This window comes from Entelurus aequoreus, linkage group LG02 (assembly GCF_033978785.1).
Source record: "Entelurus aequoreus isolate RoL-2023_Sb linkage group LG02, RoL_Eaeq_v1.1, whole genome shotgun sequence".
NCBI lineage: Eukaryota > Metazoa > Chordata > Actinopteri > Syngnathiformes > Syngnathidae > Entelurus > Entelurus aequoreus.
Genome location: NC_084732.1, coordinates 50,852,157 through 50,873,104, shown reverse-complemented (window position 1 = coordinate 50,873,104; position 20,948 = coordinate 50,852,157). Strand labels below are relative to the sequence as shown.

Here is a 20,948-nt window from a genome sequence, read left to right as displayed (position 1 = left end):
GTTCTGGAGTATATCTTGCAGCGGTTGGTCTGGTTTTCTGGCCTGCTCCCCTCAGACTGCTTATTTCCTTTTTACAAAAAAATTTTCCACACTTTTTTAATACTACACTATAACTGAACTTAATTAGATGGGTGATTTGGACTAAAAATCATTAAAAACATATTCAATAATGTATTCTTTGTGCAAAATGTATTAACATAACAAAAACAAGCAAACATCCCACTTGGAATCGAATCTGGCAGGTATACCTTACTGGACCAAAGCAATAATTCTGGCTGCCACCATAGACTGTGACAATGCCATGAGTAATTTGTTGTTATATTTTTTTTATCAGTGATAGATCAGAAAGGGGCTAAGAATAAGTTTGCTGACATTCATTAATTGACAATTTCACATAAAATGGGGCCCCCCACAGATCATGAGGACATATGCACTGCGCGTGATCTGCATATATGGAGGACCGGCCCTGTATATGACATGAGTGCAATAAAAATTTTAATAAATGATTATGTACATTGTTAAGTGTAAAAAATATTATAAAATTCTTTACTTTTGTCATAAATACTGTAATCCTATGACATTTTTTCTACATATTATTACTACCGGTAATACTAATTGCAACCTTTACGCAGATGCTTAGAGGGCGCAAACTTTCCAATGTGTTGTACGCATTATATCTCGCCCCTTTTACGGCTTTCAGCATGTAATTAAGTAAACTACTAAAAGCTGTGTGTAATAGCTTTCTTTGTGTGTTGTCAGCTAATGATGACAATTTGGAATTTGAATGCATATTCTATCATAACAAGAACACGACTGAAAATTGTTAGTTGATGCGCTGGGACTGCTTCTGTGTATGTACACGTAAGCTGGCCGGGGGTATTGTTCTTACATTTTCTGGTTTGAAAAATATAACTATGAGCTAGTTTTCGTCTGCTAATAAATTTTGATGGACAATACATTCCCCCACAAATTATTGCCAATAAACAATAGTTTCATTATTTCAAGACCAAATTAAACACTAATATAATCAAAGAATATGATAATAATAATGCAAGTAACCCTTTTAAACCCAATGAGGTTTTATTTCTCATTAGTATTTTTCAACATTGTAATTGGACGATCAACATCAACGTTTGATTATCCTAAAAGAGTAGACAATAAAAATAAAATGGACGTTCAATCCATGGTCCGGGAAGATACATATTGATCATCTCGAAGTGTAGTTTTTTCCCCCCGTATTTGTTTTGTTGATTTTTATATACTGCCATCACTTTCTAACATATTTTGTATATTAGCTTGTTCGTCCGTGTTGATGAGCTCATCTTGCTTATTTAGTTTGAAGCCAAAATATTAATTTGGCTTTGCAATCACATTTTTTCCTCCCAATTTTTGTAGTACTTGTCACTAGCGATGAGTGAGGCTCTCTCCGTTAAAGTTACAGTCCCAAAGATTGTAATACACACACTAGGTTTGGTGAAATGTGCCCTCTGCATTTGAACCATCCCCATGTTCACCCCCTGGGAGGTGAGGGGAGCAGTGAGCAGCAGCTTGCGCCGCGCTCGGGAATCATTTGGTGATTTAACCCCCAATTCCAACCCTTGATGCTGAGTGCCAAGTAGGGAGGCAATGGGTCCAATTTTTATAGTCTTTGAACTCACGACCTTCCAGTCTCAGGGTGGACACTCTAACCACAAGGCCACTGAGCAGGTTTGTGCATCCTGTTAAGCTAGCAGCCCTGCCTCCAGTCATAACAACAAAGATAGTAGATGACTTACCAGAAGAATTACACTGTTCATTAAATTCTGCTAGTGAACAAACGTGCTTAGAGTGCACAGAGTGAACCCTCTTGCACCCTGTTTAGAAGCAGGGGGCAAAGAAAAAAAGGCCTATTTTCATTCATTGTTTGATTCATTGACTATCGACCCAGGCCAGTGTGAGCAAGTTGCAAACAACCACTTTAAGGACACCAGAAGTATCAGATTAAAAATAAAAGCATCTGAAATATTTACCGCTAACTGCAAATTTGCTGTTTAAGCATTTTATAATAGAATAACAAAGACATTCCCGCACACAGAAGACACAAAGCAAAGAATGTGACAAAGCAGTACTACATATTAGTCATACATGACATGTAAACATCAGCCTTTTATGTGATTCTGATGTCAATCTGATCATCTGTTATTAATTACCACTTATATAACAGGCTAGTTCAACTTGCCCAAACATGCAAAATGTTTAGACAGCTTTTTTTGCCCTTGTCACCTCCAACGCTACTAATGAGCCCTGACATGGATGGAATGAGTGGGGAAGAAAAGAGTTAATGGCTTGCCTGTAGGCTTTATAGAACATCCAACCCTGACTGGTAGAAAAAGTGGCTGGTGCCCCGGCACAGATATGAGGCACTTTGATTACAGACAAACTACAGGACATGGAGAAGATGTTCGAGAGGAGAAACAGTGAAGGAGAAAGGAGGCAAAGGGTTAGAGCACTGACACAAAAAAGAGTCAGGAAAAAAAGTTGTTTCCTGTCTGCTGGGTGTCTATGGCCCATGGAAGCAGCCAGAGCATATGGACTCCATTTGTCTGCACATGCCTGATCAGAACCTGGTTAGATACAGCCCGTGGATAGAGAGCGCCTCAGGCCCAACACGGGCTTGGCATAAGACGCCCACAAATTGTGCTTTAAACAGCAGCCCGAGACTTTAGACACCTTGTAAACACATTGATGGACAAGCTAACAAAGTGTGCACAACATGAAAAAAATGAACAATGAGCACTGATGAAACACGGACAATGAAAGGTTGCTGACAATTGTTTACATGCCTTGGAACCCTCAAAGCTTCACATAATCCATCATTGCATGATCACTTCAACAATGACACAAACAACTGGAAGATGAGCAGAGAAAACACATTTATGATTTATACAAGGCCCATATTAGGTGAAGTCAGACCTTCGATATGTATTTTGACTCTTAATCTTATCATGCGGGGATTTGGGGGGACTTTTGTGCTCTGTTTGGGAATGTGATATTCAGAGAAAGCCAAGCACTACACAAATGAAAGAAACAGCTCTAGAGTTTCTTTGAAATGGCTAATGTCTTCCTTTTTATTCGCTCCAAATATGGTGGAACCTTCAGAATATTTTAGGATAAATATGCCTCACTGTCATGCATGCATTGTCAGTATATTGCACAAGACCTCAATTCAGAGCGTTAAAATAGCTACGTGTGGTTTTACTTTTTTGCGAAACCTATTACAACAGCCTCAACAAGGGATTTTCAGAGAAGAATAAAATACACCAGAATTTACTGTACACAAAGTAACTAAAATCAGAAAATGACGAGCATCCCCATATGCATTGTCAAAGTTAAGGTACCGTGTTGTTGTTTTTATGCTTAACAGTGGTTAACCTCTTTTTACACGTGTGACAATTAAAAACGTAAAAAAAATGTAATCACTTCCACAAGCATACATTACACCTTCATTATTAAAGTTAAGAGCGCTTATTTAGACAGCGCAATATTAGCAGTGGCTAATTTAGTTTAACAGTTATGTGACAGTTTAATAGGTTTGCTTTCTGTTATTTCGCAAACAAAATGGAGGGGGATCGGGCAAAAAGGAACTACAAACCCTGTTTCCATATGAGTTGGGAAATTGTGTTAGATGTAAATATAAACGGAATACAATGATTTGCGAATCTTTTTCAACCCATATTCAATTGAATGCACTACAAAGACAAGATATTTGATGTTCAAACTCATAAACTTGATTTTTTTTTTGCAAATAATAATTAACTTAGAATTTCATGGCTGCAACACATGCCAAAGTAGTTGGGAAAGGGCATGTTCACCACTGTGTTACATGGCCTTTCCTTTTAACAACACTCAGTAAATGTTTGGGAACTGAGGAGACACATTTTTTAAGCTTCTCAGGTGGAATTCTTTCACATTCTTGCTTGATGTACAGCTTAAGTTGTTCAGCAATCCGAAGGTCTCCGTTGTGGTATTTTAGGCTTCATAATGCGCCACACATTTTCAATGGGAGACAGGTCTGGACTACAGGCAGGCCAGTCTAGTACCCGCACTCTTTTACTATGAAGCCACGTTGATGTAACACGTGACTTGGCATTGTCTTGCTGAAATGAGCAGGGGCGTCCACAGTTTCCAAAAACAATTTGAAATGTGGACTCGCCAGACCACAGAACCCTTTTCCACTTTGTATCAGTCCATCTTAGATGAGCTCAGGCCCAGCGAAGCCGACGGCGTTTCTGGGTGTTGTTGATAAACGGTTTTCGCCTTGCATAGGAGAGTTTTAACTTGCACTTACAGATATAGCGACCAACTGTAGTTACTGACAGTGGGTTTCTGAAGTGTTCCTGAGCCCATGTGGTGATATCCTTTACACACTGATGTCGCTTGTTGATGCAGTACTGCCTGAGGGATCGAAGGTCACGGACTTAGCTGCTTATGTGCAGTGATTTCTCCAGATTCTCTGAACCCTTTGATGATATTACGGACCGTAGATGGTGAAATCCCCAAATTCCTTGCAATAGCTGGTTGAGAAAGGTTTTTCTTAAACTGTTCAACAATTTGCTCACGCATTTGTTAACAAAGTGGTGACCCTCGCCCCATCCTTTTTTTTGAATGACTGAGCATTTCATGGAATCTACTTTTATACCCAATCATGGCACCCACCTGTTCCCAATTTGCCTGTTCACCTGTGGGATGTTCCAAATAAGTGTTTGATGAGCATTCCTGAACTTTATCAGTATTTATTGCCACCTTTCCCAACTTCTTTGTCACATGTTGCTGGCATCAAATTCTAAAGTGAATGATTATTTGCAAAAAAAAAAATGTTTATCAGTTTGAACATCAAATATGTTGTCTTTGTAGCATATTCAACTGAATATGGGTTGAAAATGATTTGCAAATCATTGTATTCCGTTTATATTTACATCTAACACAATTTCCCAACTCATATGGAAACGGGGTTTGTATGTTCAATCTGAGAGTTACAACTGTGTATTTAAATCTGAATGGTGGGTGCCAAGAAAAGTAGCATATTTAGTTAGCATTGATAGGGCAAACATTTGAGATGTTCTCTGCTGTGAAAAAAAAAATTACACTAACTGTCTGCTTTGGTTTCTTAATGTGCCAATTTTCACAGTTTAGTAATGTTTGATGGAAATGCTATCCTTACTCTGTGTGTCAACGTGTTGGCTTATTTAGGAAGAAGAAATAAGTATTTTTGCATGTTCTTACTTGTGTAGTGATGTCCCAGCCTTCCTCCAAACTGAGCAGTACAGATGAGCGGCTGTCCAGGAGCTCCACCAGAATGAGAGCCAGCTGCAGAATATTGTGAAGCTGTGACAAAAAAGTCATATGAGCAGTTTATTTCAGCAGTAAATCACTTTGATTTGTTACTTCTTAACAGGATGCCATCACTGTTTAACAATCAAGCATATTTTTGTCTAACGACTGCTCAGGGTCAATCATGAGAAATGTTTGATCAGTACAGAATGGTACGAAATATTGTACATCCCAATAGAAGACTATGTTGGTTTGTATGTGGGCTTTGTCACCTGCAGGATCCATTCAGAGTCCTCCACAGCTTTAAGGAAGGTATCTTCAGAGTCTGAAGAGTTGGCACTGGGAGCGCAGGCCCTCAGCAGCTTCTTAAAGGAGCTTTTCACTTGCCTGATGTCTGCAAAGTCCACTGGCACAAGCTCACAGTTGAGAGAAGGGTCTACTCTGAGGCTCTGCACACATTTCATCACCAACTGCTTAGGTAAAACAAGTTCAAACCCAGCAAACTCTGTCTCTTACCCTTAAATGCGACTTTTCACCAAAGATGTAGAAGGCAGTTTGCTGTTTGAGTAATTGAGCCTGTAGACTGTTACTCCCTGCAGGGGGCGCTAAATCTTTTCCTGCCAGTCTTGCACCCACATCCACTGTGGATGTGTGCTGACTGAGCCTGCTGCTGGAGCGCAGGCTGGCCCACATGCCTGCAAACACACAGACGCAAAAAAAACTCAGAGCACACATAACACACGCTGTCCCGTTCCAATGCCTGTGATGTACACATGCTGTCAAACAAACTAAGACTGAGTGATGAACAATGCCGTTGCATGCACAGCAGCACAAGCGATTGTGTAAACACCTTCATTCTTTAAGCAGTTTGTACCATGAAATAGGCAGTGGTGGATTAGAAGCAGGGAGCGAGGGATTGTTTTTTTAAGCATGTCAACAAATCTAGAAGTTTCTCTAAAACAGCATGCGAAGTGTTCGAAAACTCACACTAAAAGGAAGGAGATTTCACATGCAGTAATTCCTACTTCTAAAACTGAACTTCAGCCTTTATTTTATCCTATGCAAACAGTAAAATGTATTAAGACACTTGACCATCATACCAAGCAGTGAAAATTGGGGCTGATAAAATCAGGGTACCTCACGATACAATACCATAACGAATACATGGTTGATGAAAATGATAATATCTCGATATGGCTGTGTGTGATAGGGGTGAAACAAAAATAAACAAATCTTCATAGTTTATATTTTTCAGCATAACTTAACCAAAGTACAAACAGCAATAGCGCAACCTAGTATGTTAAGCGAGGAACGCATTTAAAATGTTATCATTATTGGCACAGATGAGCCAGTGGGTGTAGAAAAATATAAGAGCTATTGGTGTAACATTATTAGATAGCTAAGAACTACAAAGTCAACCAATAATGAATTCGGAAACGAGAGATGAAGCCGACTTCCGGGTAGGGAGTTGACAACAGGCCAATTCGGTAATAAAAACAGTTGGACTCATGCAGAGTATTACTAATATATGGAATCCAAATACTTCTATTCACTTTACATAGGAGTCCCATTGAAGTTTTATTACATTTTTTCAATTTCACCTCTCACAAGGAGCGATGAAGTAAGTTTATAGCGGAAAAAAACACGATACTCGGCTCAAGCATATCGGTAATAGTATTGTAAGGTTAATCATGATAGCTTGCCATATCTACATATTGAAGCTTGCTTTGTGAAACATCATATTAACAATAAAGGACATTCCCCTAACAGTTCAAAGAGAGAACTGAGAAATTTCCTGGTAAAATAAAGAATTAAAATTTAAGGTAAACTAACAGATACTGTAAAAGTAAAAAGTCCAAAGTTATGAAACATTCTCATTTTATCAAATAACAAGTAGAGTCCAAATCCCTAAAAAAAACGTCACAATTGTTACAAGAGTGCTGACCAAAAACATTTTGGATATCATTCCAAAGAAGCTGTCAAGCTAACAATCATCCAGGACAGGAAGATTGATTGATAAATCCTACTACCAATCAGTGTTTATTACCTAATTGCATTGCTGCAAGGACTAAAATGAGTTATTCCTTTGCAATTACATTTACACTTTATCCAGGCTGTCTTCACTAAACTGCTTGCACGATCAGAGGTGCCTCATTTCATTTGATTCATGACGGTCTACCAGGATAAACTGCTTCCTTTTACGCCGCACTCTGCACTTGGCTTCCAACTGACCACAGTTGGCCGTGCTGAGCCAACACATTAGCCATGGATAGGGACAGATCAGAACGACCACTTTGGTTTGTGAAAAACCGCAGCTTCCAGAGGTGCACTCTTTCACTCCAGTGATGTTTAGTCATTAGTGGCTCAGAGGGAGTTTTGAGAATGGCGATATGCCCAGGGTCTGGTTAGTTTGAAAGAGAAAAGATGATGAAGTGTCATAATGAGACGGAGCGCTTAAAGAAGAAAGGGAGGCGAGGCAGATTCACTCTACCTTGGTTGTGGATGCACTCCTTACTGGTAGGTTTTTGGTTTGAGTGAGTGAATAGTTTATCTCTGTACTCAAGCACTGGGTGTGGGTTGTGTAGAGGTGGTCAAGATGAACATGGAAAATAATGTAAACGTCATATAAACATTTGAGCTTGACACAACACATATGGTCATGCATGATTGAATGGAGAGTTACAGCTGAAGGTTACTTAAAATAATGCCAACCCTTCAATTTTAAAATGAGTCAAAGAATGACTGTCAGCATGCATGGAAATTATTGTCTGTATAGTAATGAGCCTATGTTGTAGATGTGATGTTACAGTCTTCACACAGTTTAAAATGAAACTGTTTGACATGCAGGTTTTTTAAGGCAAAGCTCACTGTGAACTAAACTTTACAGAGCTGAGAACATATTTAATGCTGCAACATGCATGCTTGTCTGGTGGCTGATAGGATTATTTAGTTTTGAAGCTTTCTTCCACATGTAGTAAAACAAATTTAGAAACACTACTTCAAGCTTTCTTAAAAGTAATCTCATACGCTCAACCTTGCTTGCTTCATTTATTCCTGAGTCGCTATGTTAGGCACACATTAAAATTGCTCTGGAATGGGGCTACATATTTTGAAAGGTCACACTGGCAATTTACAAGGAACTAATGCAGGAAATGTGGCTATTAATTGGAAAGTGGACTGTGTACTCTAGCCTACTGCCGTGATTAAAGTTACCGCCACCTTTGGAACGGTCAGTTTGGATTTGAAAAAGAATGTGTTGGGAGAATTAGGCAACATAATTACCTATTTCACAAGTTTGTAAAATGTAAGATAAATGAAACTCATTAATTTTTGACATTTTCTTGGCACAGCAAGCATTCTTGGAGGTAAACAGAGGCAACACTTAAACGTATATGTGATCTTCCCCGTACTTAGGAATTAGTCTGACATTTTTTTTCTTTAACCTTGATCTGAAACAGTGACTAACTTCTCAGACATGCATCGACACCAAGCATAAAGCCATTAAGCCAAGACAAAACATTCAGTACTCCTCTGGAAGCTTCACATTTCTGTGATTACATCATCAGTAATACTCCTTTGCCTACACGATGCAAGAAAAATACAGGGGCCCTCTGAAACTATAGTTATAATCTGGAAACTCAGTTTTTACAAATATTGTTTGATCACTCCTCAAACTGCACATTATGATGTAATGCAGTTCTAAATCCAATACGGCTGTTTAATTTAGAACATTCTGTGACACTCACCTCCTCTGGTAAAGCTGTTTGAAAATGGGATGTCTAAATGGACGGGAGTCATCTTTGGCATTCTGGATGTTCTCCTTTCGCTGCCTAGGGCGGACATAACATTTGCGCATTATGCAAGAAGGTCAATACAAACACAAGCCAACATTGTTATTTTCCATTTGGCACAAGCCAAAAGGCATGACGTCAAATGTACAGTATTCTCCTTTTATCAGCAAGTGACAAATACAGTACTAGTATGAATGTTCAATATGCTGCCTAAACCAAGTCAGATATGGCTTAAACGTCTCAAACATTAAAAGTGTTTGATTATTCATGAGAGCAAAAGAAAAACATTATCTTTGCAAAGTCTCAGGAGATGAATGGGTAGAATGGTGACCTGTAATTCTTGCATAACCGTTTATTGTACACGTTTCCTTCCATATTCTACTAAATATCAGCTACCCTTTTTATTTTACACTGACTCATTGTCAAAAACTCACACGCAAACAAACACGCACATTAATTAGGTATAAAATAAGCATTGACCGGACAAAACACATCAGGGAAAAGAATGATGACAAAGCCAAGAGTGAACAAAAATAATTCTGGAAAAAAGTGCAAGTTAGCAGTCAAACATGACCGCTTAGCAATGGAGAAAAAGTTTTTACCACAACACGCACACACACACACACATTCCGGTCAGGTGGAAGTGGCCAGCAGTCAGGCAATATGACATCTGCCCCACAGGCTCTAAAAATACAACTCTGAAGATTATGGCAATGGCCATTTTCTTTAAATGATTGCACAGAAAGTTTCAAAGACACCAGTTGTCTGTTCATCCCGATTTAATTAGTTCTTTGTCAATGACGACAACAAAATGCATGAACAGGATGAGACATTTTATTGTTTATTGTGGCCTGTGTTGTTGTCTTGCAATTGGTGCCTTATTATTCAGTTCCACTAAATGGCGCACTGCAAATACGGCTGGCCTTTTCTTACATTGTGCTTATTCTTTATATCTATCCCAGCTGACTGGTCACAAACGAAACACAGGTAAACCACATACAGTAAGTAAAGCTTATTATTTGTATCTCTAGATATGACCTGGGGGAAAGATGAGGCTAGAGGGAATGAAGTGGTTATCAAAAGAAAGCAGTACGTGAACATAACCATGCATAAAGAATACCTGGTGAAAGGCCTATGATGGAGCGGTTAGACAGCGTGTCATGGCCGTTCATCTTGAAGTAAATAGGGATGGAGTTGAGGATGGCTTGCAGGTACTTCTCTTGTTCAAGGCTACTGGATGAATCAGATGACGATGCAGGCGCTGGTTTAGAACACAGTTTGTCATTTAGACGAAAACATATTTTGCATTAAAAAAAGGCAATATATTTGCATCTCTTGCATACACTGACACTCAGTCTCACCTGTTGAAGAGGGGTTCTGTGACTTAAACAAGCCCACAACACTCTTGCCATGGAAGCCTCCTGAGCGGAGCAGCACAGCTTTAGTGTGGGGATGTTTCCAACACACAACTGGCAGACGGTTGTGTCTGTAGCAACGTGCCACTTTGTGTAAACTGCTGTCTTGTATGGCCTGGGGAACCACCAGTAGCCCTGGGTAACTGAGGCAAAAGCAAATACAACTCAGGAGAGTAATACAGAGCAGCATATGTGTAACAGATTTGGTTTGAACTTCATTTAACAAGCCAAACACTTGTCTGTCACTTTACAGAGGACTTGTCGTTGGACATTTGGCGTGGAGGTGGCGTACCTGCAACAGAGAGAATAAAGCCTATTGACAGCTGTGATTCTAAACTGCTCGCCCGACTTGGAGCGGGATGAGCTGGCTGTGATAGTGCCGAAGCCTAGTCGCTGGTAGTCACGGAAACAAGACTGCTCCACCAGCTGCTCCATGGTGGACTTCTCAGATGCTCTCAAAGTGCTGCTGGGTGGTGGCTCTCCATCATCTGATACTGAAGAAAAAAAAAATATTGCATTGATGCTAACATTTCAACTTCAATATATTAATTTCAAGAACATGAATCACATAAGTATATATTAGGGCTGGGTATAATCCATTAATTGATCATCAATAATTATTTCAATTGCATGGAATGGATTGTTGAAGACACTGAGGCAAAATGGAGTGCACTACTTGGCTGCAACCCCCAGAGGCACTATTGATTTAGTCAAGACTTTCAGTCTGAAGCACAAAGGGACATCATAAACAAGTGAAGAACATTCTAAGACATTCTCCAAAACCATTAAAAACAGTTAGAGAAAAAAATAATATCAATAAACACATTACATTTTCCCTATCAGTATTAAAGTACATTCCCATGTCTATTGTATTTACATGCATTATTCCTCTTACTTGAAACGTCATCCTCGTCATGCCAAGTCATTCTGCTTCCTCTGTCATTCCTCTTTAGTGTGGTCTGGCTTCCACGACCCATTGTGATCTTGCTGGCTCTTTTGGCTCCCTTGACAATAGTTTTGGAAAGCGTTCTGCTGGGACAACACAGCAGACAGCAACTCAATTTACATATTTTTCCACATATAAAAACTGTCCACCACCTGTAGCTGAGCTAAAACAGTACCAGATTTTCAAATTCGATTCCCTACTGGAATGCACATTCAGTTTTGTAAAATACTTGACAATCCTATGAGTTGGTGGAGATAAACCACAAACCTAAAGCCAGTGTTCCTCTCTTTTTGCTTTGGAAGGATAAGCTGAGGCTGAGTTTGCCCCGCAGCAAATGCAAAGGAGCTAAAGATGGATTGTGGGTAGCGGATCCTCTGCAGGTGCTTCCTGAACATCTCCACCACCTCAGAGCTCACCTCTTCGTCGAAAGCCACCTTTATTAACTGCAACACATTTTAAACAAACCTTTCCTAAACAAGCAAGGGCAGAACAATATTTATGCATAGTGCTGTGTATGTAAATTGTGGTAAAATAAGGAGAAACATGCAGTGTGTTGACCTGAAAGGATGCAGAGCGGAGCTGGAGACCTTCCTGCATATTCTGCTGCAGCTGGTTCTGGATGCTGATCTTCTTTTCTTTGGTCAAGGTGGATACTGGGAAAGCTCGGACCACTGCCTGCTCCCCCACTGAACACACAACCAAGGCTCAGGTACCTCAAGCAGCAGAGCCTCACATGACTGTATTTTGCCTATTATATTCTACAATAGTATTTGATGATGCTTTGTTGTATCACAAAAGAAGACATAGTGAAATTACCTAGTGGGTCATGGGGGATGCCTTTGAAGATGATGCGGTATGTAGTGAGGAAAAGTGCTCCTTCTGCTGGTAGGATGTGTGGCCCCCCCAGTAGGCCTCCGGTGGCTTCGTCCCTGCCATCAGGATCCAGAAGGACCCTTAGCCCCTCTGACACAAACTCCTCTCCAGGAAGCAGCGCTGGACGTAGAATTTTAGGCTGATAGGAAGACATGTAAAAAAATAAACCCCAGAAACCCAACAAAATGTTCCTAGATATTGATTCCTGTAGTCTAGTATTACAGTATCAAGAGTAGAAACATACACTATATAGACAAAAGCATGCACATTGTAAGTCTTCCCACAAAAATGAAAGACATTTAAGCACTAAAAGGAGGACTAACTACATGTTCATCACTTTTTGCTTTGTGTCGGTCCAATGATCACACGTCCAAATATTTTTGTCTTTATAGTGCATGCATCAGCTGAAAACTTCAGTATTGAAAATGTTTCAAAATAATTATAATGGAAAGTCAATGTTTGATGTGTTTTAGCTTCACATGCAAGTCACCTTCAAAAAACAAGCAAGCATACAATGCCTTAGATAGCATTTCAAAACAACTTGACAAGAAGCATGCAAGAATTCATAACATAATATTTTTATTTTATTATGTAATTTCAAAATTAATCTAATTAAATAATTAAAAAAAAATCTTAATCCACTTAAAAACATGGGCTATCTTGCATGCTCAGTTACTTGACTGGAAATAAAATACATTTTAGTTTATTTATTTTGTAAGCTGCAGGCATTCATTGTTTTGCCTATTACTTGAGGTTAATTAATATATTGCTGCAAATAACATATTCAGCACCTTAGCAGCCAAATAGAAAACCCTCAAGCATTCACCACCATAAAAATCTAAAATATAAAGTGAAGTACCTGATGGATACATTTTATAGCATCAACTGTTTAATTTTTCATTAATATATGCCAGGGTTGCGTACTTTTAATGTTATATTCCTTGACTAAAGGCCTGATCTACTAAAGGTTTGCGAAACACGTGCAAACTTAATAGCGCACGCAAAGAAGATCTACAAAGCTTGTGCACAGAGGATTGCATCTCTTAAAGGCCTACTGAAACCCACTACTACCGACCACGCAGTCTGATAGTTTATATATCAATGATGAAATCTTAACATTATAACACATGCCAATACGGCCGGGTTAACTTATAAAGTGACATTTTAAATTTGCCGCTAAACTTCCGGTTCGAAACGCCTCTGAGGATGACGTATGCGCGTGACGTAGCCCGGCGAACACGGGTATGCCTTCCACATTGAAGCCAATACGAAAAAGCTCTGTTTTCATTTCATAATTCCACAGTATTCTGGACATCTGTGTTCGTGAATCTGTTTCAATCATGTTCATTGCATTATGAAGAAGGAAGCTGAGCAAGCAAAGAAGAAAGTTGTCGGTGCGAAATGGACGTATTTTTCGAACGTAGTCAGCCACAACAGTACACAGCCGGCGCTTCTTTGTTTACATTCCCGAAAGATGCAGTCAAGATGGAAGAACTCGGATAACAGAGACTCTAACCAGGAGGACATTTGACTTGGATACACAGACGCCTGTAGAGAACTGGGACAACACAGACTCTTACCAGGATTACTTTGATTTGGATGACAAAGACGCAGACGTGCTACTGTGAGTATGCAGCTTTGGCTTTTTTTTGCGTATGTACGTAACTTTTTTAATATATATAAGCTTTATGAACCTTGGGTTAGGTGAACGGTCTTTTGGGCTGAGTGATTGTGTGTGTTGATCATGTGTTTGAATTGTATTGGCGTGTTCTATGGAGCTAGGAGCTAGCAGAGGAGCTAGCATAACACGTACCGTACCTACGTGCGCGTCACGTACGTAACTTTTTTAAAATATATAAGCTTTATGAACCTTGGGTTAGGTGAACGGTCTTTTGGGCTGAGTGATTGTGTGTGTTGATCAGGTGTTTGAATTGTATTGGCGTGTTCTATGGAGCTAGGAGCTAGCAGAGGAGCTAGGAGCTAGCATAACAAACACGCAGGTGTTATTATGCAGGATTAATTTGTGGCATATTAAATATAAGCCTGGTTGTGTTGTGGCTAATAGAGTATATATATGTCTTGTGTTTATTTACTGTTGTAGTCATTCCCAGCTGAATATCAGGTACCGTGAGTATGCAGCCTTGGCTGCTAAACATTCGATAACTTGACCGTATGTGCGCGTCACGTACGTAACTTTTTAAAAATATATAAGCTTTATGAACCTTGGGTTAGGTAAACGGTCTTTTGGGCTGAGTGATTGTGTGTGTTGATCAGGTGTTTGAATTGTATTGGCGTGTTCTATGGAGCTAGGAGCTAGCAGAGGAGCTAGGAGCTAGCATAACAAACACGCAGGTGTTTTTATGCAGGATTAATTTGTGGCATATTAAATATAAGCCTGGTTGTGTTGTGGCTAATAGAGTATATATATGTCTTGTGTTTATTTACTGTTGTAGTCATTCCCAGCTGAATATCAGGTCACCCCCGGCTCTCACAGCATCTTCCCTATCTGAATAGCTTCAACTCCCCACTAGTCCTTCACTTGCACTTTACTCATCCACAAATCTTTCATCCTCGCTCAAATTAATGGGGAAATTGTCGCTTTCTCGGTCCGAATCTCTCTCACTTCATGCGGCCATCATTGTAAACAATAGGGAACTTTGCGTATATGTTCAACTGACTACGTCACGCTACTTCCGGTAGGTGCAAGCCTTTTTTTTATCAGATACCAAAAGTTGCAATCTTTATCGTCGTTGTTCTATACTAAATCCTTTCAGCAAAAATATGGCAATATCGCGAAATGATCAAGTATGACACATAGAATAGATCTGCTATCCCCGTTTAAATAAAAAAAATTCATTTCAGTAGGCCTTTAAGTGAGCAAAATAGAGAGCGCAATTAATTTAGCGCGTCTGTGTTCATTAATATGTAGAATATATGTTGGTTATCAGAGCGCCCACAATACTAGGAAGATATTAGGGGTGTGGGAAAAAATCAATTTGAATTCGAATCGCGATTCTCACGTTGTGCGATTCAGAATCGATTCTCATTTTTAAAAAATCTATTTTTTTTTTTTAAAATAAATTATTTTTTTATTTATTTATTTCTTTAATTAATCAATCCAACAAAACCATACACAGCAATACCATAACAATGCAATCCAATTCCAAAACCAAACCCGACCCAGCAACACTCAGAACTGCAATAAACAGAGCAATTGAGAGGAGACACAAACACGACACAGAACAAACCAAAAGTAGTGAAACAAAAATGAATATTATCAACAACAGTATCAATATTAGTTACAATTTCAACATAGCAGTGATTAAAAATCCCTTATTGACATTATCATTAGACATTTATAAATTTAAAAAAAAAAAGAACAATAGTGTCACAGTGGCTTACACTTGCATCGCATCTCATAAGCTTGACAACACACTGTGTCCATTATTTTCACAAAGATAAAATAAGTCATATTTTTGGTTCATTTAATAGTTAAAACAAATGTACATTATTGCAATCAGTTGATAAAATATTGTCCTTCACAATTATAAAAGCTTTTTACAAAAATCTACTACTCTGCTTGCATGTCAGCAGACTGGGGTAGATCCTGCTGAAATCTATGTATTGAATGAATAGAGAATCCTTTTGAATCTTGGCAAAAATCTTAGCCACACGATTATCAAATGTAATAGGAAAATTAATTCATACTGACCAAACTGGCTTCATGGAAGGTCGACAATCTTCAGACAATACACGGAAATTGTTTAATGTTATTTACTATGCTAGAAGTCTCCCTTATCCCACAGCAGTATGTACTGTTGATGCGGAGAAGGCATTCGACCGCATAAACTGCTCATTTATGTTTTGCACATTACGTAAATTTGGATTTGGAGATAATTTTATACAATGGATTAAGATGCTTTATACAAGGCCCATGGTATCAGTCAAAACCAATAATCATATTTCAGAACCTTTTTCGTTAAAAAGAGGAGTAAAACAGGGATGTCCTGCATCTGGATTATTATTTAATTTGGTTATTGAACCCTTAGCTGCAAAAATAAGAAGTGAAAATAATATTCATGTTATAAAAATTGGCTCTCAGTATAATAAGCAATCGATGTATTGTGACGATATAATTCTCTACCTGTCACATGTTAACTCCTCTCTACACTATATCAATGAGAAAGGACGCAAAAGAGAAAGGCTCCGCTCTTGCTACCGGAGTTTTTTGTTAAATCTGAAGATTTTGACCACTGATTTGCGATCACAGCCACAGGAGAGTACCCTGGCATCTTCAATCTGATTTTGGTCAGTTGAGAGGCACTGATACACTGAAAGAAGGCGAGTTGGGAGAGCCGTTAGACTCAAGCCAAAGGCGCCTTGCCGCAGTTCAAAGCGGTTGCCTAGCAACCAAAAGCTACGGCGAGTTTACAGCTGTTTTAAAGTGATCCCGACGTCGCAGAGTGATATAAGTTGACAGGCTGACACCTCAAATTGATCTCTGAACGGCGCAAGATACGAAATTGTTGGAAAAAACAAGTTAAAGTGCCGCAAGTCGCTAAAGAAGCAACTGCCGTTAAGACACAAGCAAGAGGCATTGACGTCAGTGACTGCCGCGATGTGAAAAGGTAAAGGAAATATTGAAATCCCGAAACCTTCGGGGTCAGCTGTTACAGAACACAACTGGGAACAAGATTTGAGGTTGGACACAGGACATGATGGGAATCAAGAAGTGATACTACAAATACTTCAAGAAATGAAAGAAGAAATGAAAGAAATTAAAAAAGAAATGAAAGAAATGAAAGAAGAAATGAAAGAAATTAAAAAAGAAATGAAAGAAATGAAAGAAGAAATGAAAAAAGAAATGAAAGAAATGAAAGAAGAAATGAAAGAATTGAAAGAATATCTGAGAAAAGTAACAACAGAACACCAACAAGATGTGAAAAGTCTGCAGGAAAATATAGAAAATCTGCAATCTCAGAACAACAGAAGAAATAATGAAGCCACTGAATTGGGCAAACGAATGAAGACCCTTCAAGAAGACAACAACATGTTGAGGAATATCATAGATGAAATGGATCAGGACAAACGAATGAATGATATCATCGTGACTGGGCACCGAATTAAACCAAGATCCTATGCGAAAGCTGTGAATAATGAAGGTGAACCAGATGAAATGGATATGATCTCAGCAGAACAGCAAGTGGTCAACTTTCTGCAATCAAAGGAAATTGAAAATGACATTAATACCATCGAAACATGCATCCCACTGAACGGAAGAAACAACAACGCCACTCCAGTCGTGCTCGTGAAACTCGTAAACAGAAAATCTAAAATGGCATTGCTGAGACAGGGAAAGAAGCTGAAGGGAACAAATGTGCACATGAATGAGCATCTCACAAAACGCAATGCTGGAATCGCCAAGAAAGCACGCGACTTGAGAAAGCAGGGAAAAATCCAGGGAACTTGGAGCACCAACTGTAAAATCTACATCAAGCTGAATGGAGGTCCAGAAGCAAGAGTAATTGTTGTCCATGACATCAAGGACCTGGACAATTTTTAAAGTTTACACAGCTACCAAAACAACGATGATAATGGACTCTGACAGAAAACAAACACCCAAATTCAGCATCGACACTACTATGTTCCAAGGGACGACTAAACAAGAGGACCTACATTCAGGATTTCATCCACCTACACTTATTGAGATTATTGAAACAACATCAAAGATTGTTGAACAAGAAAATATGGAACTAAAATATTTCTGCAACAAAGATTACAAAAACCAGGATTTGGAAAATGATATAGATCCAGATACAAATTTTTTCTCCCACATCAGTAATAATTGTTTTTATTATACAGATGATCAATATAATAGCAACATTACATGCGATAACAAATTGTCAATTATTCATTTTAATAGCAGAAGCTTGTATGCAAACTACAACAACATTAAGAACTTTTTGGAACACATCAACGAACCATTCAAAGTGATTGCTGTCACAGAAACATGGATTGATGATAAAAAAGGAATATATTTTGATCTGGAGGGATATGAACTAAACTACATCAACAGAACCAACAAAAATGGAGGAGGAGTAGCTGTGTACGTGATGAAGAACCTGAACTACAAAGTGGTAAAAAACATGTCATTTGCTATAGATAATATCTTAGAATGTATAACCATTGAAATATGTCAGGAAAAAAGCAAAAACATTTTCATCAGTTGTATATATAGATCACCTAAGTCAAGTATAGAAACATTTGAAGAATGGATCAAGGCTACTTACATGGATAATGGTCAAAGAATAATGTTCTTATGTGGTGACTTTAATATTGACTTATTGAACCCTAACAAGCAAAAGTCTATTGATGACTTCATTGATACAATGTACAGCATCAGTTTATATCCGAAAATCACAAAGCCAAGTAGAATCACAGCACACTGTGCCACGCTTATTGATAATATTTTTACCAATGAGTTTGACAATAACACTACAAGTGGTCTACTTATAACCGACGTTAGTGATCATCTGCCAGTTTTTACAATATATGATGGACACTACAAGAAGAACATGGAAGACAAAAGGACATTTCGAAGACTGTGCACAGAGAAGAGGATGACTGCTTTCAAAATTGAGCTACAAAAGCAAGATTGGGACAATGTGTACAATGAAAAAGAGGTTGATGAAGCATATGAACATTTCTTAAACAAGTTCATAATACTTTATGACAAACATTGTCCATGGATACAACTTAGTAATAAACAGAGAAAGAATAATCAACCATGGATGACAAAAGGATTAAAAAATGCTTGTAAGAAGAAGAATACACTATATAGAGAATTTATAGCACAAAGAACTATAGAGGCAGAAATTAAGTACAAAAAGTATAAAAACCAGTTAACAGACATACTACGATCATGTAGAAAAGAATATTACAGTGAATTATTGGACAGGAACAAAAATAATATGAGAGCAACATGGGGCATCCTCAATAGCATTATTAAAAATGGCACAAAGAGGGACTACCCTCAATACTTTTTAGACGGAAATAAAAACAATGACAACATAAAGGAAGTAGTTGAAAGCTTCAATAATTATTTTGTAAATATTGGACCAAAATTGGAAGAAAGGATTCCAGACCCAGTTCCAATTGAGGACTATAATGATACCATAGAGCGAAATCCCAACTCCATGTTCCTCAGTAATGTGACACAGGAGGAAATAGTTACAATCGTGAAAAAATGTAAATCTAAGACTTCAACTGATTGTAATGGAATTGATATGGAAACGATAAAAAAGGTTATAGAAGAGATCTCAGGACCATTAATGTATATTAGTAATCTATCATTTCAAACAGGTACATTCCCAAACAAAATGAAAATAGCTAAAGTTGCACCAATTTATAAGACTGGAGATAAACATCAATTTACAAATTATAGACCTGTTTCTTTACTTCCACAATTTTCTAAAATCATTGAAAAACTGTTTAATAACAGATTAGAGAGTTTCATAAATAAAAATAGAACACTCGAAGAGAACCAATATGGATACAGAGCTAATGTCTCAACTTCAATGGCTTTAATTGAAATTACAGAAGAAATTACCAATGCAATAGACAGTAAAAAATGTGCAGCAGCAAGTCTTTATGGATCTAACTAAAGCATTTGACACAATTAATCACAATATTTTAATCAAAAAACTAGAACGATATGGCATCAGAGGGTTAGTCTTAAACTGGATAAGTAGTTATCTAACGAACAGGAAACAATACGTGAAGCTAGGCGAACACATGTCTACAACGCTAAATATATCCTGTGGTGTACCTCAGGGATCAATATTAGGACCTAAATTATTCAATCTCTATATAAATGACATTTGTAAAGTTACAAAAGATTTAAAGTTAGTATTATTTGCGGATGATACAACAGCGTTTTGTTCAGGAGAGAACACACAGGAGATAATACAAATAATAACAGAAGAAATTAACAAATTAAAAAGATGGTTTGACAAAAACAGACTATCGTTGAATCTTAGTAAAACTAATATAATGCTATTTGGTAATAGTAGAAGAGAAAGTCAAACACAAATACAAATAGACGGAATAGAAATTGAAAGAGTAAATGAAACCAAATTTCTAGGTATAATGATTGATGATAAATTTAACTGGAAATCTCACGTAAAAAATATACAACATAAAGTAGCAAGAAACACGTCAATAATGAATAAAGCAAAACATGTTCTAGACAAAAAATCACTTCATATTATATACTGCTCACTAGTGTTACCATATCTGAGCTACTGTGTAGAAACATGGGAAAATAATTACAAAAGTACACTTCATTCATTAACGGTGTTACAAAAAAGATCAGTTAGAATAATACATAATGTTGGATATAGAGAACATACAAATCCTTTATTTATTGAATCAAAGATACTGAAATTCCACGACATAGTGAATTTGCAAACAGCTAAAATTATGCACAAAGCAAACTATAACCTGCTACCCAAGAATATACAACAATTCTTCTCAACAAAAGAGGAGAAATATAATCTTAGAGAAAAATGTAATTTAAAACATTTGTACGCACGTACAACACTTAAGACCTTC

General features: G+C 37.9%; 2 protein-coding genes across 6 annotated transcripts in view; one reads left to right on the top strand and one right to left on the bottom strand.

The window, feature by feature from the left end:
* The window catches only part of LOC133635554 (uncharacterized), a 318,673-nt gene extending 300,601 nt beyond the window's left edge, over positions 1–18,072 (top strand). The window contains exon 2 of the mRNA XM_062028765.1: positions 17,183–18,072. Coding sequence (XP_061884749.1) covers positions 17,188–17,898 — 711 coding nt within the window. The 5' untranslated portion in view covers positions 17,183–17,187 and the 3' untranslated portion in view covers positions 17,899–18,072. The remainder of the gene's footprint in view (positions 1–17,182) is intronic.
* sbf2 (SET binding factor 2) overlaps positions 1–20,948 on the bottom strand; it is a 259,041-nt gene that overhangs the window by 14,348 nt on the left and 223,745 nt on the right. For 4 of the 5 annotated variants that reach the window (XM_062028691.1, XM_062028716.1, XM_062028692.1 and 1 more), the window contains 12 exons: positions 12,279–12,474; positions 12,021–12,148; positions 11,730–11,905; positions 11,412–11,545; positions 10,809–11,010; positions 10,463–10,659; positions 10,222–10,362; positions 9,057–9,140; positions 7,802–7,876; positions 5,827–6,005; positions 5,583–5,759; positions 5,263–5,364 (listed from right to left, as the gene is read on the bottom strand). In XM_062028691.1, the coding sequence (XP_061884675.1) occupies positions 5,263–5,364; positions 5,583–5,759; positions 5,827–6,005; positions 7,802–7,876; positions 9,057–9,140; positions 10,222–10,362; positions 10,463–10,659; positions 10,809–11,010; positions 11,412–11,545; positions 11,730–11,905; positions 12,021–12,148; positions 12,279–12,474 (1,791 nt within the window). The remainder of the gene's footprint in view (positions 1–5,262; positions 5,365–5,582; positions 5,760–5,826; positions 6,006–7,801; positions 7,877–9,056; positions 9,141–10,221; positions 10,363–10,462; positions 10,660–10,808; positions 11,011–11,411; positions 11,546–11,729; positions 11,906–12,020; positions 12,149–12,278; positions 12,475–20,948) is intronic. The other variant, XM_062028699.1, reaches the window with a different exon arrangement.